Source organism: Diabrotica undecimpunctata, chromosome 2 (genome assembly GCF_040954645.1).
Source record: "Diabrotica undecimpunctata isolate CICGRU chromosome 2, icDiaUnde3, whole genome shotgun sequence".
Classification (NCBI taxonomy): Eukaryota; Metazoa; Arthropoda; class Insecta; order Coleoptera; family Chrysomelidae; genus Diabrotica; species Diabrotica undecimpunctata.
In genome coordinates, this window is record NC_092804.1 from 4,703,162 (window position 1) to 4,722,231 (window position 19,070).

General features: G+C 36.2%; 1 protein-coding gene across 1 annotated transcript in view; it reads right to left on the reverse strand.

Annotated features, from left to right (window-relative positions):
• Nucleotides 1-8,008: 8,008 nt before the first annotated feature.
• Nucleotides 8,009-19,070, reverse strand: part of Zdhhc8 (zinc finger DHHC-type containing 8) — a 41,929-nt gene continuing 30,867 nt past the window's right edge. The window contains exon 9 of the mRNA XM_072522148.1: nt 8,009-8,845. Within this exon, the coding sequence (XP_072378249.1) occupies nt 8,236-8,845 (610 nt within the window). The 3' untranslated portion in view covers nt 8,009-8,235. The remainder of the gene's footprint in view (nt 8,846-19,070) is intronic.

The following is a 19,070-nucleotide window of genomic DNA, read 5'->3' on the forward strand; positions in this document are numbered from 1 at the left end:
TGCCTTGGTTCATTTTTTAGAACCAAATGAATTTGCCACCCACAATTTAGGACTTTTTTAATCCTGATTATTTTGGAGTTATTTTGTAATACGACGAGGTGGCTTTGGTGACTGTAATCATTATGTCATATTGACAGTTACATTTTGTTTACCTATGATTGATCATGGTTCTTAGTGTCGAAGATTGTGCGAAAGCCGTTGCTCTGGTTGAAGATGGGCGAAATTATGAATATGTGGCTAGAGTACTACACACTCATCGCTCTACCATCCAAAGGGCAGTGGTACGTCCAACGCTTTGCGGAATCGTCATTTCACAGCGTTGCAATCAGCTTCAAGAGGTTCGAGGCAATAACGTAAGTGTATTTACAGTTCGTCGAAGATTACACGAATTTGGTTTGCAAAGTTGCAGACCAGCAACTGGGCCCAAATTACTTCCACGGCACAGAGTGGCTAGACTACAATTTTCTAGGAAACATTTTCATTGGAATTTAGGACAATCGAGTAATGTTCTTTTTACGGATGAGTTGAGTTACTGTCTTCACTCATCAGATGGGAAAGAACCAGTATGGCGTCGAACTGAAGAGAGATTTGCGGAGTGCGGTTTCAGTCCCAGCGTTAGCCATGGAAGGGGTTCGGTGATGGTATGGACAGGAATATCCGGAGAGGCGCACACTGAATTGGTATTTATTGAGGATTCCTTGACTGCACACCTGTATATTGAGGAAGTTTTAGCGAATCACGTAGTACCCTTTTCTCAATATATCGGCGATGATTTGAGGATGAGAGCACAGCACTATGAGGATGATAGCTGGTACAATTAAATCAACTCCCACCCAATGGCTTCCAGTATTAAGTCACATCCCACCTCCACATTTACGACGAGTCGACGCACTTACACGTGAATACAAAAAGATCATGAACAATATAAACCTGCCGATCCACCAAGATACCGAGGATGCACGAAATACCCGTCTCCGTTCTAGAAAACCACCAATGAAAACGGCAAGAATGATACATGAGGAGTTCAACATCACGAATGCATGGTCCCAAGAATGGAACGAATGGCAAACTAACATGCCCTGCATTACCCACAAGCCACCAGGTTTTGATCTTCCACGCAAAACATGGTCCACTCTAAATAGGATCCGAACCAGACATGGCAGATGTGCATACATGCTACATAAATGGGGAAAGAACCCGTCTCCTCAATGTGACTGTGGGGAGAACCAAACCATCGACCACATTATTCAAGAGTGTCCCTCAAGATCCTACAAGGGTAGCCCTGAAGACTTCCTGTTTGCAACTTCAGAGTCAATTGATTATATAAATACACTTGATGTTTGTTTGTAGCTATTTAAAGTTTGTCAAATACCTATATTACTAGTGTTTGTGTATTTGTTCTAAATGTGTTGTAATTGCCATACGATAAATAAATAAATAAATAATAATGCGCGACCCCGCTATGCAATGTGTGTCACGCAATATTTTATATTAATAAAATGAACTGGCCAGCGTGTTCGCCAGATCTGAACCCAATAGAGCACGTTTGGGACATGCTTGGTAGAAATATTAGAGGTAGCGAAGTCTCACCAGCCTCAATTAACGAACTTCGCTTGGATCTAGAAGAGAAACGACAAAACATCCAGCAAGATGGTATTCGCAACCTTGTAGACAGCATGAGCCGACGTGTACAGGCAGTTAAAGAGGCTAGGGACGGCAATAGAAAGTATTAAGTTATTTTTTAGTAGTTTTTCTTTTTTTTTATGTTTTGTTATTGTTATCATTGATCATTAAAACCAAGATTATGTCGTTGCTTTTAATCATTATTTAAATACAGTGCTTCTGGGGTGCCCCCATCGTCGAATTACAAATTAATACAAAAGATAATGGTAATAGGAAAAATCGTAAATTGTGGGTAGCAAAGTCAGTTCGCTCCTAAAAATGAACCAATCCATATTTTTACATGAAACCAAAAACATAATACTTAGAAGACATGGTTGCAATCGAAAAACGAGGTTTTACGAAAATCCGCTAACGGAATTATTCCACAGAATGTTTCAAAGTTAGGATAAAAAACCACCTTTCGATTAACCCCGTACAATATAAAAGCCCAAGCCAAATATAAAATTTTATCAAAAAACTAACTATATCAAATTAAAATATATAAATTTATACACAGTGTGCTAAAAAAATCATCAAAATGGGGCTAAAAATAAAAAAACTGAAATACTTTGAATTTGATCACAATTTTCTACGTTGCTTTTTTTTTGATTGTAGGTATTTAGATTATAACAAAATAGTTTTTTTTAGAATCACAATTTATTTTTAAATGTTGAATGCGTATAAGTATTGGAGAATCGAAAAATTGCGTTAAAATATCAACTCGGTCAGTGGCGTAGAATTTGGAGAGGTCAACCTTTCACTTTCCCCTGTCGTCCGCCTCTGGTAGTAGCAAGAAATGATTATATAACACAATTTAGTATGGCGTACGGTACCTTCACTTCCTGCCAAGTATGACAAGGATATGTCAAATAGTTTTAAAGTACTGAGTACAAATAGTTATAGTATAGATTAATAGTATAAATTTTTCTATATATCACCTTGTAACTCAGTAAGGAATCACATTTTATTTCAGTTATTTGGGTTAAATCTTAATATTTTGAGCTCAGGTATTTCCAGTTAAAATATTTCCAATTATTAATGAAACACCCTGTATAGACAAACTTGAGGTGTAAAATTTCAACGTTCATTAAAAAGGTTAAGACTACAAGCCCATGAGACATTTGACCCAGCATGAAATTCTTTGGAAATTTTGAAAATCCCTCTCTTGCTATACGAATAAATGGCTTTTCTTTAACAAATTGTTTTTACCCATTTTAAAACATTAAAAAAATGGTGAAAACCTTGAATTATCCATGCCTGTCTGTCTGTTCATGAACAAAACTCCTCCGTGTTATTAGAACAGATAAAATGGTAAATAAGTGTCGAATGAGAGCTTATAACCCAGAGATGGTATTAATGGTGAGAAATTTGACCTCAGACTTCCAGTTCGGAAGTTGCCACCGAAACTACTGTTTTAAAGTCGCCGAAAAAGTATAAGCGATATATTATTCAACGCGCTTTAGCAAGACGGTATTTCCGGTCACATTGGGTGAAAAACTTACGAATTCCAACTGCTTGTTTCATGACATTTTTTATTTATGAACTATAATTTATTGGCATATCAACAGAAGCTAATATATTTTTAAATAAATTAAGAAAAAACTCTTCTTTTAAATGCACCAACAAAAGTTTTGAGTGTAAAACGGCATCAGCCTCATATTTTTGTTAGAACTATCAAATATAGATACAATTAAAATTATTAAAAACAGCTTTTGTTTTCTTAAAATTAAAGAAACATAAAAACAAAAACGTATTAAAAATGACAACAAAACAACACAAGCCTCGAATACGGGGTCTTTACAAGAGTATAATAATTAAAAATATAAACGTAGCAGATTAATAACAAATATATCTGGTATGGTGTATCCAATGGTTTTCTATTATACATAAACTCAGTGAGGAACAATATAAGTCAGTTATTTATACACGGATTTAGGACTGATAGATCAAATATGGACTAGAGATTGCAATTGCTGGATCCAGCGTTTTTTTACATGCTGAATACAGCAGCGCGGATCCACAAACGTGTCAAATTAAAAATAAGTTACTTTCAAGTCTTCATTGCCCTCTACTCAAAGCCGTGAGTCGGCAACTGGCCATTCTATCGCGCTAGTAGGTAGCACGTGCCACAGGTGCGATTGAAATGCAACGTCGCGTCGCCCTCTCTCTCGACTGCAGCGCCTACCCTTTGACTCTTCTATTTGTCTAACTTTGAATGGTAAGTAATATCTAATAATTTAGCATAATTTCTGATTAGAACATCATTTGATTTGATTAATATAAGTTAATTGAGTAAGGGACGCCAGTCAACACTTTTTTCTTAACTACCAAGACCGATCTTACCATAGTGCAAGTGCCACCTTTAACCACAGGACGATGGTAGTGTGTGTTGGTTCATTTTTTTTTCATCAAAACATTCAACAAATATAGCTCGTCCCGATAAAGAAACAGTCTTTAAAGGGCTGCCGGTGGTCATGCCATACTAAGACTAAGGAGCACACATACATCAGACGTTCTTGTTTTCTCACTCACGTTCACGCTCAGAAAGCCGTCGCCATTTACATATTGATTCTTTATCTGGACGAGTTATACCTACATCTTATTTCACAGACGTTTTTTTTCTTTTCAGATTTAATGCTGCTCCACTTACTTCAATATTAATATTTAAAAATGTCTCTTGAAGAAAAAAATTGTGACTTTTTCACAAAACTGGAGAGGGCAAAGTGCAAGATGCAAGTTGATTAGCAACCGCTCAACAACAGGCTTAAAAGGTCATCTGAAAAAGATACACTGTATCAATATCAACGTCAGTTCTTCAAGATCCAGCACCAGCACCAATATACCAGCTCCCAATGCCGCAAAAGGAACCTCGTCAAAAAATGAAGATAATCAGGAAGAGTTCCGAGCAAAAAGTCGAAGATCATTGAAAAAAAAAATTCTATGGAAGATGTATGGTTTTAGCGTGAGTTCATTTTTTACCTAAACCAACTTGAGACGGCTATTCTCAAAAAGTGGATTCCAATCGCCAACTTCTCCAAACACTATAAGAGCGATAATTTTCAGGTATGCAGAGAAAGTCCAAGCAAATCTTATAAAAGAATTTATTTACTAATTTAGAACAAAAAGGACAAAGATTTTCGTTGAGCTTCAACGAGTGGACCTCCCAAAAAAATCATAGATACATAAATCTCAATTTGCATGTGCACAATGCAATACATTTTAAATCTAGGTTTGATCAGAATTCATGACTCGTGCGCTGCAAACATTGCATTGAATTAGTGGCAGAACGGTTGAAAATTTTTGGTTTAATGATTGAATCCGACACCATTGGTATCACAACCGATGGCGCAGCCGTTATGATGAGAGTTGGCAAGCTCATGCCTAGCTATGCAGATGGAACTCAGTTGGCTGTAGTAGACGTGCTGTATAAAAAGAAATCTCAAACAGAAGTAGAACAAGCAGCAATAGACGTCACTGATGAATATGAAGACGAAAATGAAGATATGGAGACAAAATGAATGAATGTTATTCCTCCCCATACAGTTATTTACTTTTCGCAAATTTAAAAGGAAAATGAGAGTGCTGCAAGTAATTCTTTTTACGGGCATACTTTTGAAAGGACGAATGTATTAACAAATAAACCTACTTTTTTGGATACATTGAATACACCATACTTGCTTTCAACATACATCCTACAATACGTCCTATTAGGGTCTTAGGTTCGTGGGATGAAGAACAAACCATGTCAGGTTGCAAAAGTGATTCAAGTTGTCTTCTGTACTGTTACCAATATTTTGCTAAAAATGTTTTTATTTTAATTTCTTTATGTTCGGTAAATTTTGTTCCATTTTTTCGTCGGTTTTAAATTCGTGTTAGTATTCGTTCGAAACTTTTGAATTTTATGCTAAATACAGTATTTGTACACTACCTGCCAAATTATTTGCTAAATAATCTTATTTTTAATTTACAAAACAAATAATCTTGATTGACTTTAATGCGCAAGAGCAAGACCACACGTTTTCATCTGTATAGCGGTTAATGATAATTTGAGGTTATGTTGCGAAAAGCGATTGCTCGATAACTTACTTCAACAAGATGAACAGTAGACAGAATCATTCGCAAACCTCAGGTTTCAGATTTGACTTACGACATGTCACACAGGTCTTTGTGGACGGAAGAAGATTCTTTCAGTTCAAGCATTTCCTCTTCCAGCTCGCACATCAGCTGCTGATTCACGATTGACAAGTTGTTGACCGCAAACCGCAAGTTGTTGATGCAATATCGCAACCATTCCATTCTGACCAGCAGTCAGAACCATTCCAAACATACGCAAGCACACTTAACATGATTAACGTCAGATCAGAGACTGCGCAGTGCAGATCAGGTGGGAAAGTTCTCATCTCCGCAACGGCGTGCTGCAATGACTAATAGAGAACATCCTTTCAACCTGGTAGTTGAGATTGTATCGATCTCAAAAATATGATTAACTTCGCAAAACCCCTGAAAACATGGATTTTTGGGCGTTTCGCTTAATTTTTGAATGTCCTAAAGGACTCAATTACCTACTTCAAATTATACATAACTTATAAAAAGTTTAATTTGGTATATTTGGAAGTGTATATAATGGAGAAGAACTCAGTTACCTACTTCAAATTATAAATAACCTACAAAAAACCTTGATTTGATCTATTTGGAAGTGTATACAAGGGAGAAAATCCCTAAAACCCCCTAAATAAATACTTTTTTTGGATTTTTGAAGGTGGCGCACCTGATTTAAAATCAGAATAAAATTAGAAATAGAGTTTTTGATTAAATACACAGAATATAAAAAAACTAGACCTGCACCCACCTCCAAAAAATTATATGGTTTAAAAAAATGCATTTTTGGTTATGTACATTCAACCTATGGATCTATAAAAAAATACACAACTATAAGTGTGATTTTTTTAAATTGATTGCAAGCAACCAAAAAAAAAAAAATGAAAAAATGACGTTTTTGTGAGCAAGGGGGAGATGAATGACGGGTTAAAATTACGCTGTGTCTTATTTTAATCACATTTGATGCAAAAAAATAAAAAAAATTGAATTCTGGAAGTGAGGGCATTTTGCCTATCTTAACGGGGGTACCGTTTATGCTGTAACTACTGCGCTCCTTAACTCCGAAGTTTAATACTATCGCGGCCATAGGATGCACGAGATAGGAAAAAAGTGTTGCCTAAACTATGTCTCAGAGAGTTGGCGAACTTCGCACAGTAGTGCTTGACAACAATTCGTCTCAACTCGTGGGAATAAAATGGACAGGGAATCAAAAAGGGATCACTCAGTGAAACGATTGAGTCTTCTGGAGTCTCCCAATAAAAAAATAAAAGTAGCGAGCAGAAAAGAGATCTCCGTAGCGGATTAGATTCAAATACAAAACCACGTGGGCAGTTACACATAAAAGTACTTTTTTGGGGCTGCATTCCACCCGATGGTTGTGGCGCTTTGGTGCCAATAGAGCACACTATGACAGGAGAGGTGTAGAACATGACCATGGTTCCTCTGACCAATTTTTTAGAAGAAAATGGTAAAGAAGTGTTGGAATGACCTCCATATTTTGGAAATATCAGTTATATCGAAAGTGTTTCGTTCAAGGAAGTGGGTAGCTCACAAATCTCTGGAATGGTGGAGGAATTCACCAGGACAAAGACAGGCGAAACAATTCATTACAGAACATTCGCCAAAATTTACAGCACGCCTCATAAGCAAGACAGGAACTCAATAAATTCTATCATCTAGAAGAAGAAATAGTAATGAGCTATATGGAAGGTTGAGTCTCAAAGTTATTGGACCTTTTAAAGTTCAGGCTAGAGAATGTAATTTAGGGTTAAAGGATCACAATAAATCTGAAAAGGTCGCAGTGGAATAGGCCATCAAAAGTTACCTTATTGAATATACTGACTAGAGCCGTACCATATCTCATAATTATAACTACTTACAGATTATGTGTTTAAACTTTTGTCATTCCATAACCAATCTTGTATTTGCTCTCTAAAGATCCAGAGAAGGTTATACGGGTTTTTAAAGCAGTCTGAGTAAGTTGGCAGATACTGTACATAAAAAAATTTAAGGCCTGCAGGGCAGTTCTTGTATCTTCTAGATGTTTTGCAGACCTTTCAAATGGTCACACTGATCATAGTCAATGATTTGAGTTGTCATGCTTGATTGTCAATCACAACAGTTAATGTTTCGACAATAGTGAGACAATATTCCCAAAAAAGAAAACAACTTTTGAACGATTGGAGAGTCCAAAGTATATGAAAACATCTTCTCATCCGAGAAACCGGTTCATAATAAAACTTCCTAAAAGGTTATTAAAAATTTATTGATTATTTTATACATAATATCATAATTAGAATGATTGTTAGTCGAACCGTTAACATATTAGCCTGCCAACGAGAATCACATCTGCAAATCCATGACACCGATCGCGAACAAAATAAAAAACACTAGTAAACGGAATGTTTACCTGAATCTCTGATGCAGAGAAACTAGATGCACTCATTCGGCGTAGCGAGAGTGCCTACACCTGCCCTATACCGAGATCTCATAGTTCATGTCATAAATACTAGTACGATCGGGAGTGGGGGGCCGTTGGGTCATGTGCCCCGAGCATTGGGTGTTCTCCACCGTATCGGACATCTCCAACGCCCTCACGAACGACATGGGTCTTCGCCTGTTGTCCGTTACGGTGGGAGTACCCGCTCCTAACTGTTTTCTGTGCACCTGAGGACTTTGTGGCGGGTAAACGGGAACGCCGCCTCTAGCGGCGGGATGGTATGTTCTAGGGGCGGTTGTATACTGCTGTGTCGGGCTAGTGGGGTTAGATCGGTAAAAATCTGAAGGAGGATATCCGGGTGAAGTGTCTTTCCACATATAAACACCCCTCTGAGGAGAGTTCGCTAATTCTCGTATATTATCCACCGTATTGTTCGATCTAGGATAGGAGAGTTGGGCTTCTTGTCTTACCAGTTCACCTTCCGACATGAAGCGACGTTGGGGGCTGCCGTATCCTTGGGGCATCATCTGACGTTGGACAGGGTTATCCTGGGACTGGAAGTCGTAGTAGTGCGGGGTTTGGTTTGAGTAAACCACACCGATGAAGTCGGGCCTTCGAGGCTGAGTCGGAGTACTTGGGTTAGATCTGTGAATAGCACAAGCAACTACTTACTAGCAGGTACAAATCCACACAAGCGAAGCTGCTTTCAAAAATCATATAACTCGAATATTACCAAACAAGCTGCGAGCGGTTTTCTTGTATATTTCATTCAAGATCAATTATTAATTGAAGCCGACAATGGAAACTGTATGTTTTATTACTTTTTATTAAGGCTTTGTCTAAATTACCGGTATACAATGAAGTTTTAGCATAGAATATTTAGCCATTCGGAGGTACTACTACAAATTAAAACTATAGGAAAAGGCCTGGAAAAAGTTAGCTTCTTCCATCCACAAGAACAGGCTGGATTTCTATAAGATATGTACCGACTATTTACGATGTCTATTCTGATTAAGAAAACTGAGGAATACTGATCAGCTTAGTGTTAATTCCGGAAGTCAATAGATCTGAAAAACTTGGTCCAATTAAAGAAACTTAATAGCAACAAAATGGATCATTGATAGGCCTAAATCATTTATAATATCTACAAAAACACGGCATGGCGACAGCATATCACCAAATCTGTTCACTATGCTTGAACCTGATATGTTCCCCTTCAGATGCCTATTTGCCTAAAATAATTTATCATTGCTTCGGCCTAAAAAAACAAGTTACCTATCAAAGAGTATCCAATTAATGCATTGATCAGTATAAATATACAAGAAAAAATCGAAAATTATTTTTTATAAATATATTTCTGAAATTTTAAAATAAAAAACATTCATATTTTGTACTCTGTATGGTTTTGTTGTTTTGTATATATGAAATACTTAATTAACAACACATAACAGATTAGAAGTAAAAAAAAAATTGGAAACCGTCGAAAACGATAAGACAATCATAAGGGGTAAAATTATGGATTTTCGATTAACAAGGTACGAGGCATGTTTTTTAAGTAAGTACCGTTTTGCGATTCCGCCGCCGCAGCGCTACGGTCGGCGTTCCGCGCATGACGCTGGTTACCTAAATCTCTTGTCTACGCACTGACGCCATTACAGCCTGATTCTTCATTGTATACTTGTTTACTCCAGTGTTTAAGATGCCTCCAACAATCGTGAGTCATGCTGATTGTGAAGTACGGGCTGTTATACGATTTCTTAGTGCTAAAGGCGTAAAACCGATCGATATTCATCGTGAGATCGTTGAAGTTTACGGACAAAACATTATGAGTGATGGAATGGTAAGGAAATGGGTGAGAGCATTTAAAGATGGCCGCACAAATGTGCATGATGAAGAACGGAGTGAGCGTCCTTCGGTCGTTAATGAAAATTTGGTGCAGAAAGTGGGCGAAAAGGTGAGAGAAAACAGACGCTTTACAATTTCATCACTGTTCGACTGCTTTCCTCAGTATTCTCGTAGTGTTTTGTATCGCATTGTTACCGAGAACTTGAATTACCGGAAATTGTGTTCACGTTGGGTTCCAAAAATGTTGACGGATTTGCACAAAACCCAACGTTTAGGCAGTGCATTGACTTTCCTTGAGCGGTACCACAGTGAAGGTGAAGATTTTTTAGACCAAATTGTTACTGGTGACGAAACGTGGGTGGCCTACGTCACACCAAAATCGAAACAACAATCCATGGAATGGCGACATTCATCATCACCCAAAAGAGTGAAGTTTAAGCAAACAATTTCTGCCCGGAAAATCATGTGCACAGTTTTTTGGGACAGAAAAGGAGTATTGCTAGTGAAGTTTCTGCCTCGTAATGAGACAATCAATGCAGCGTCTTATTGTGAGACATTGAAAAATCTGCGTCGTGCAATCCAGAACAAAAGACGTGGCAAGTTGAGTAAGGGTATCCTCCATAAGGTAGATCATCCTCCATACAGCCCTGATCTGGCGCCCAGCGACTACCATTTGTTCCAGCACTTGAAGAAACATCTGGGCGGTCAGCGTCTTTAAGACGATAATGAAGTCAAAACATTTGTGATGCAGTGGTTAACAAGTCGGGCGGCAGAATTTTATCAGGAGGGTATTCAAAAACTGGTGCCACGTTATGACAAGTGCCTCAATATTCACGGAAATTATGTAGAAAAGTAGATTAAGGTACATTCTTTCATGTAAAAATAAAATTATTGCCATATCTTTGCACGTCTTTTTTTAATTCCAAAACGGTACTTACTTAAAAAACACGCCTCGTATTTAACGGACACAGATTAAATGTTAACCCTTTTCGATGATGATTTGATTGCCTGTCTTAACTCATGGGCATTAATTTGTTATTAGGGATGCGTAATAACCTGTCCAATCTTCCTAAAGAAATAGCCCCCTTCTTTTCTCTTCTGCTGATCTCTAACGTATTGTTTTCGTCTATGCTATTTCATTTATTTACTAGTTTCTAACATCTCAATACCTTCCGACAATGAAATGGGTAACACCGAGCCGGAAGTTCTCTTTTTTTACCGTGCTACTCATCGATCGACCGACCTCATTCTAAACTATTACTTTAAACTTTTTGGGACATCCTACAAGATAGTGCAACGAGAATATAGCCTCGAATGAACATCCACCGAACAAAATTTTGGTTTTTGGCAGTATTGCCATGTCTTAAGAAGGTATATGATCAAAGCTTCAAATATACTAAGTGACATAGAAATCCGAACACCCAGTTTAAATGATTTTATTTTAATAAAATTTTGTATAAGTACTTAATGAAGCATAATAAGTAAATGAATAACATTTCAAAATGATTGCATTGCTTTAAAGCCCTTTTACCTTTAATAATGTGTGGATGCACCCCGATGTGTTACGCATTCTCCAACGCGCCTAGGCATGCTTCTGATCAGGTGGTCAATGTCCTCTTGTGGTATCTCATTTCAGGCAACCACAAATTCCTCTCCAAGTGCTTGTAGAGTCTGAGGAGGACGTTGCAAATTGAGCAATCTCCTACCCTATCATATCCCACACGTGCTCAATTGGGGATAAGTCGGGAGATCTTGGTGGCCATGCTAACAATGTGACATCATTATGTTGAAAGAAGTCTATTGTGACTCTTGCAACATATGGTCGGGCATTATTTTGTTGGAAAGTTGGATTTGCCAGGGTGTCAAGATAGGGTAAAAAGTGGGGTTCTAGAACTTCTTGGATATAACGCTGCGCGTTCATGTTACATCTGATGAAGATTAAAGGTGACCTGGAACCATAAGCTATAGCACCCCAAACCATAACTCCAACAGTGTGATGAACATGTCTTTCAACAAAAAACTGTCGATTCCTCCTTTCACCACGTCGCCTTCTAACCCTCACTCGACCATCGTGCATGCCTAAACAAAATCGAGACTCGTCACTAAAGACAATACTGTTCCGTTCCTGATTCCAGAGTGACCGTTCTCTGCACCACTGAAGGCGATTACGGCGGTGTTCTGGAGTTAAAGGGAGGACCCAATGTGGTCGGTATGAAAACAGGTCAAAAGTTCTCATTCGTCGGTAAACACTTCGCATGCCAATAGGTCTTCCGTGTTCTGCAAACCATTCATTTGCAATGGAGCTGGTAGTCGAGAAACGGTCTCTTAAGGCCAATAATCTTAGGCAGCGATCTTCACGGTCTGTTGTTCTACGGCGGCGTCCAGTGCCCCTTGCTCTTTGCGTACGGCCTTCTTGAAGCCATGCCTGACAACACCTAACCATGGTGTCTACACTTCTTTGCACTCTAACTGCAAGTTCCCGAAAAGAAAGTCCAGCTTCCCGAAGTTCCATTATACGGCCCCTATCAAACTCACTAAGTTGACGAAATCTACAGGTCTCCGTACTCTAGGCATCGTAACCAATCGTAAGGAATGTCAAGAACCACAATCCGCCAAATTTGGATCTTTACTGCTGCTGAAATATTCATTTTTAGATTGTTAGTGAATTTAAAAACAAAAAGTATAAAAACCGGAATCTCCAACTGATAAGGCTAAAAACTTTATCACTTGTTTTTTTCAGTAAGATAAATAAATTACACCAAATTTTATTGAAATAAAATCATTTAAACTGGGTGTTCGGATTTCTATGTCACTTAGTATATAAAGAGAAAAACTTTTTAAAAAGTACATTTTCATTATATTATTTTATTATGGATTCTGCAATTTTTTAAATTTATATAAATTATTATTTGTTTCTTTCAATATTAATTGTAGGTAATTATGAGAAATTTTTTTTGTAATCCCCGTTTAATAGATTAACAAACAGATTTTACAATAGAGTCAGAATCCTCAAACCACCAGTTGAAATGAAAATTTTACGACAATTTATTTATCATTTTGGGGCGTACTTGCAATTTTACTAGTTTTGCAGTGTGCTTGTCGCATGCTCTCTCCCGATTTTGAATATATTTAAAGCATACTACAATATACATTATAAGGATATATCAACATTGCCAAACACCAATATTTTGTTCAGTGGAGGGTCATTCGAGGCTATGTTCACATTGTATTACTTTGTATGATGTTCACCTTTTGTTTTTCTGTCCCGTGCCCAGCTTTGAAGATCAAACCTCTTGGATAATTACTTCCCCGTGAGTTTCAAACATTCCATAGTTTCCAAAGCATTCACATTTTTATGATTTTAAATTACCTTTTCTACTTTTGCTTTCTAAATTTTTGTTTTATCGTCTTTTATGCAGTTAGACGGTTTTACAACCCTCCGTGAACTCTGTAAATGATTTTTTTACGTTTTATGATTGTTTAAATAACTAAAGCAAAACCAGCGGTACGTCTTCAAAGAATTGTCATCAGCTATCCGTCATATATCTTTCAAAACCTTCAAAAACCTGTACAGGATTTTTTTTTCTGATCTCTGTATCAATCTGAATGTATAAACAGCTTCACACGAAACGTCTAGTTTACCGTTGTAACAAACTCAAACCAATCAAATTCCACTTTTGAGTAATATACGTATTTTATTTTCGAGGCAACAGAACAAATAAATACAAAAACGTTCACAAATATTTATTAAAAATATTCTTTGTTAGGCCAAAGCTGCATCACCTTTTATTTAATACGCAAAAGCACATCTCTACGCTAAAACGCAAAACAAACGTCGTCGCGCGTCATATTTCAGCTGTTGCCAAGTTTCGAATTTGGCAGCAGAATCCACGATAGATCGGATTTTACTACCAAATGTCGTTTTAATTAACTTAACTGGCGTTTAATATTATTTGCCCGTCAATATGCTTCATATTTATTTTTCATGTATAAGAAAATCAAGGCCCGGTCCAGGAGATATCCCACCTAAATAAAATATGGATCAGAAAGACTACAACGAAAGTTGGAACAGGTGTTTCATAGAGCTATAAACGCAGAACAACTATAGAGCTAATAGACAGGCATACATAACATACATATTTACAAGACAATACAGAAAACTGTGTAAAAACTATCATAGAATAAATGTAATATCATGAATGGGAAGATTACGGGCAAAATAAGTGAAGCTCAGACAAGCTTGAAGGCAGATAGATAGTTGAAGGATCCGACTGTAAAAACAACATGAATAGAATCGAACAGTTAGAAAAATTCGTGTAAAGCTAAATGGCAGTAATAATTATTCCAGAAAAAGCGATAAGTCTGTTTAAATAATTGCTGCCGATCTAAATTAACCTGTCTATAATCTGACGATCTAAACTGACTGTATCAATAGTTGTTTACGTCTTACATTCGTAAAAAAGGAGCAACATAATGTACCTGGTACTCGCTCAGCGTAAAAATGTATTGAATTGTCTTGAAACAATGTTAATACTCTTTATTTACGATAGATTTTGAATCTATGACACACAACCACGATTGTTTTGCCGTTACTGTAACGATTTTTACGTAACGTCATTCATGGTAAATATCAACAGCTGTAATCAACAACGTGCCAGCGTCCAACAACTGTTCGGCCGTTGGTACTTACCAATGACGTAATTAAGAGTCTTGTTTGTTGAAAAATACTAACCGTTTTGTTTGTTTTTAAGTACATGTGCCCAAATCCTATAGCTACATAAGTCTTCGATTTAGTATTTACAAAATATTTTTACAAATAGTGTGGAAGACGCTTTTATATTTGCATCTAACAATAAAAATTAACTACTATCCTTTAATAACCGGAAGAAATAGCTTAATTTAAACATTCAAAACATGCCTACACTTGATGTCACATTAGTGATGACGTCATACAGTTATCTTGTGTGAAGTTAGCCACATTTTCACAGCAGCTGATTTTAAACTTATTCTGTTTGAAATATTTCATTACGAAAGTTGTGTATCTGGAAGATCATTGTAGTAAGAGAACAAAAAATTTTAAAAAGAAAATTAAAAATAGGTTAAATCAGCTGAAAAGAAACTATTTTCGACGGTTATGAAGCAAGATAATCAGTTTGCAAAAATTTCGATGGATACATATAGTGTTGAGAATCCAAAGAGATTTTTTGAAAGAACTGAACCTCCACAGATTCAAGCAGCTAAAGGGAAATACGAGCCTCTTCTAAATTACCTGAATCAAACCTAACCTAATTTACAAAAAAAAATAACAGTGATATGATAAACTGTGATGTGAGAACTGTTTAGAAGATCTAGCTACTTAAGATCATACATGAAAAACAGTTTCTTAAACGAAATATTAAAATCTTAGTATTCAGTTAACCAGTATATGTGACTAAACTCATTAAATCTATTTTGAATTACCAAAATACGATCTGGGAGCAAATTAGATGTAGAAAAACCTCACGTAAATATTTTTTATTGTCCAATATAATAAATCTAGAATTTGTACACCTTCTTCTTTATCTCGTATATATTTGTTAAAATGTATGCTGCTTCTTATCTTTCAGGCGTCAAATGTCAATTGTCGATTGTCAAATGTTACTTGTGACAACTGTCAAGTGTCGACTGTTATTTTTTATATTACAAATATACAAAAACATCTCTGCTCTATCTTAGGAAGCTTATGTAGCCATAGCATATTTTGAAATAGAAACTTTCAAGAAGATTTACCATGTTATTATAGAAATGAGAGCTACTAAACCATTAGCAGTTTGAATATATAAATATCTATGTATAAATGTAAATAAATGCTATATACAAGATCATATATATTACAATTATATCCACAGAACGTGCTAAATGTTTTCAAAAGTTGTGTGAGACAGATGGAGCAACTGTACGACAGTGTAGCTAACATTATATATACATATAAGTAAATTGGCCAGAAATGAGAGTTTTGAGTGACAAGACAAGCAGAAAAGTCCACCAGAAATACAAAACAGAAAGAAAGCAAGAAAATAAAACGAGCACAGCAAGAAAGGGACACAAAAACGAGGAACGATGACGAGAATATAGAATTTAGTTCTGACGATAGGAAAACCACCGGAGAGGAAGATACAAAAACAAATGAAAGATAGATAAGAAAAGAAACAAGAACACAGAAAAAATAGAAAAGTGGGAAATATAGAAGAGAAAAGAAAAAGCAGTACAGAGACGAAAGAAAAATAAGCATACAAAACGAATATATAAAAGGGAGACGAAAATATTACAAAAATGAAGAGAAAAAGATGAAATGATGGCATAGGTTTATTTTGCATAACAAAAATATTCAAAAGCTGAAACATTTGACAGATATTGATAAAACAATCCTTTAAAACATCTCTTTCTATAGTTAGAATGTCCATGGTGATTACTAATCTCCATAACGAATATGACACTAAAAAAATGATATACATGCACTTTCTTGTAGATATAAATTTTTTGAAAAAAAAGTATAAAGCAAAAAACCATATACCTTTTTTTTCTATTTACAATTTTTACAATTATATCATAGCATAACAATATTAAAAATATTGTCAGGCTACTGACATGATTAACGCAGAAACTGAATCTCCTTGAAATGTTTTTGGTAAGTTTCAAATGGCGATTATAAGTACCATCTTCCAAATGAAGAAGTTAATAGATAATTATCACTGAACTGATAAAGGCTTTGTTTCTATAAAATCCTATAAACTTAATATGTCAATAACTGCTAGACAGAGGATAGAGGTATATACAGAGAAATAATTTACCGATAACGTTTCTAATATATAGCATATTTACCTTAAGTTTCTGTGTTATTGTTTAAGAAAGAGAACAAATAAGCAACAAGATACATGCTATAAGTTCATTGTGCATGTTTTTCGACAGAAGCATGCACAATTGATGATAACTACAATATGTTAACAACCTATAAGATATAAGTAAGGAATAGAGCTTAGCGTGATGAAGGAGAGTCGAGCCGAGGCGGAGTGACAATGGTTATAAATGAGCGCATTGCATTCAAAGCGTCGCCGCCAACGCAGCAGCAACTTTTGAGAATTTATTTACAGAAACGTCAGTTCGAAGAAAACTTGAATAAGGAAAGAAGTGAAGACATTAACTAAATATTGTTTTCCAGCTTTTATTTCGGAAAGGAAGCAAAACCTTCCGGTTGTATAAATTTCCCGCTTATAACTTTTAATGCTAAATTCTAACCCGTCATCAATTTTCCTGTAATTTTTGTAGCTTTGGATAAAGTAATCGTCGGATACACAAACTAACCACACGAATCTAAAGGCTTGATTTTTTGTAATTTTTATTTCGATCCATTATTGAATCACTATTGTAATTAAAAGTGTTCTATCAGGAGGCCAAAAATGAATGTACACTCTCAGAAGTCCTATAAATATATGTTTAGAAACTAAAAAATCCCAGTGTCATCATGGTAATCATGCATAAGAAGGGGTCTCCCTCATTATTCTTATGTCAGATACTATTTTAATAGGAATAAGCCACAATTGAAGGTTAAAATAAGTTTATTGACGTTTCAATTTCCGCTTCGAAAATCGTTCTAAAAATACAAACATTAAATTGTTTTCTTAATGTTTGTATTTCTGAGAAAGATTTCCGAAGTGGAAATTGAAACGTCAATAAACTTATTTTAACCTTCAATTGTGGCTTACTCCCATTAAAATAGTATCTACTTCAAAATGCCACAAGAAAATAGCTTCAGAACAATATTCTTCTTATGGCACCATCTTCTATTATAGTTGGCAATAATCTCAGCGACTATATTGGAAGGGGACAACTCACCTGCACACGTGCCACACCTGGCGGCAACCATCAAAGGATGCCGACTAAATATCAAAGAATGCGGCTTTTTCCACTGTCGACAAAATTTTCTCATCCCCAACCGACACAAACTCTGCTGCTAAGAGGAAGACTTAACAGCCGTCATGTTGGATAGGGCCCGTGTTGATACCCGACAGCCGCCATAGTAGATTTACCACGTGTTGACAGCTGCCACAGCAGATTTTCACGTGTTGACAGCTGCCAGCCCACATTAACAATATTTTAACATTTATTGAAACAATAGTGAAAAAATCAAAGCGACTCAGTGAGCCATGCAGCGGTGGATGTTGAAATTAATACAAAGATATAACGTTTCATATGCCATAGTAAGAGCTAGTACAAAAATAACATGTGCTGTGGAAAGGATAATACCTATGAAGTGAATCAAATTTTGGCTGTTAAACATATCAATTTGACCATCTCCGTCACTAAATTATTGTACTGAAAATCAATTTGCCGATAATATCTCAAATAAAGATTGAACAGTGCTTCATGTGATAAAATGAGATCTTGTTTACGGGATTAGAGATTTGCAAGACCCTTGGATCCACCACCCAACCGGACTCTCACTCGGCACGCCATCTAGACCCGACAAGATTTTACAGAGCGAACTAAAGTTTTCAATAGATAGTTTTTAACGGGACATGAGTATCAATGAATGGATACATGAAATTGATTCTGATCTATTTTGGGTATGCGTTTACACTTTATAGTCTGTAACTGAATAAGTTGAAAAGGGGAGAACTGTTTGTCTTCAGTTGGTCATTCAGAATTGTCTGTATTTTTAAATTTGTTAATTTCTTTGATTGATTCAATTCAATATTATTATGGAATGGTGGATCCTATCTAATTAGTGGATGTTGGCGACAATTCTGGCATATTCCTCTCGGTCTTGTGTGGCTATAAAGAGTGCATGGGCATGGAGGTTTGTCCAATCCCTTATGTTTTTAAGCCATGAGTATTTCTTTCTTCCGATGCCTCGTTTTCCTTCTATCTTTCCTTCCATAATAAGACTTAAGAACTGGTACTTGGAATTTCGAAATATATGACCCAGACAAGCAGTTTTTCTTCTTTTTATTATTGGCAGCAATTCTCGTTCTCTGCCCATTCGATT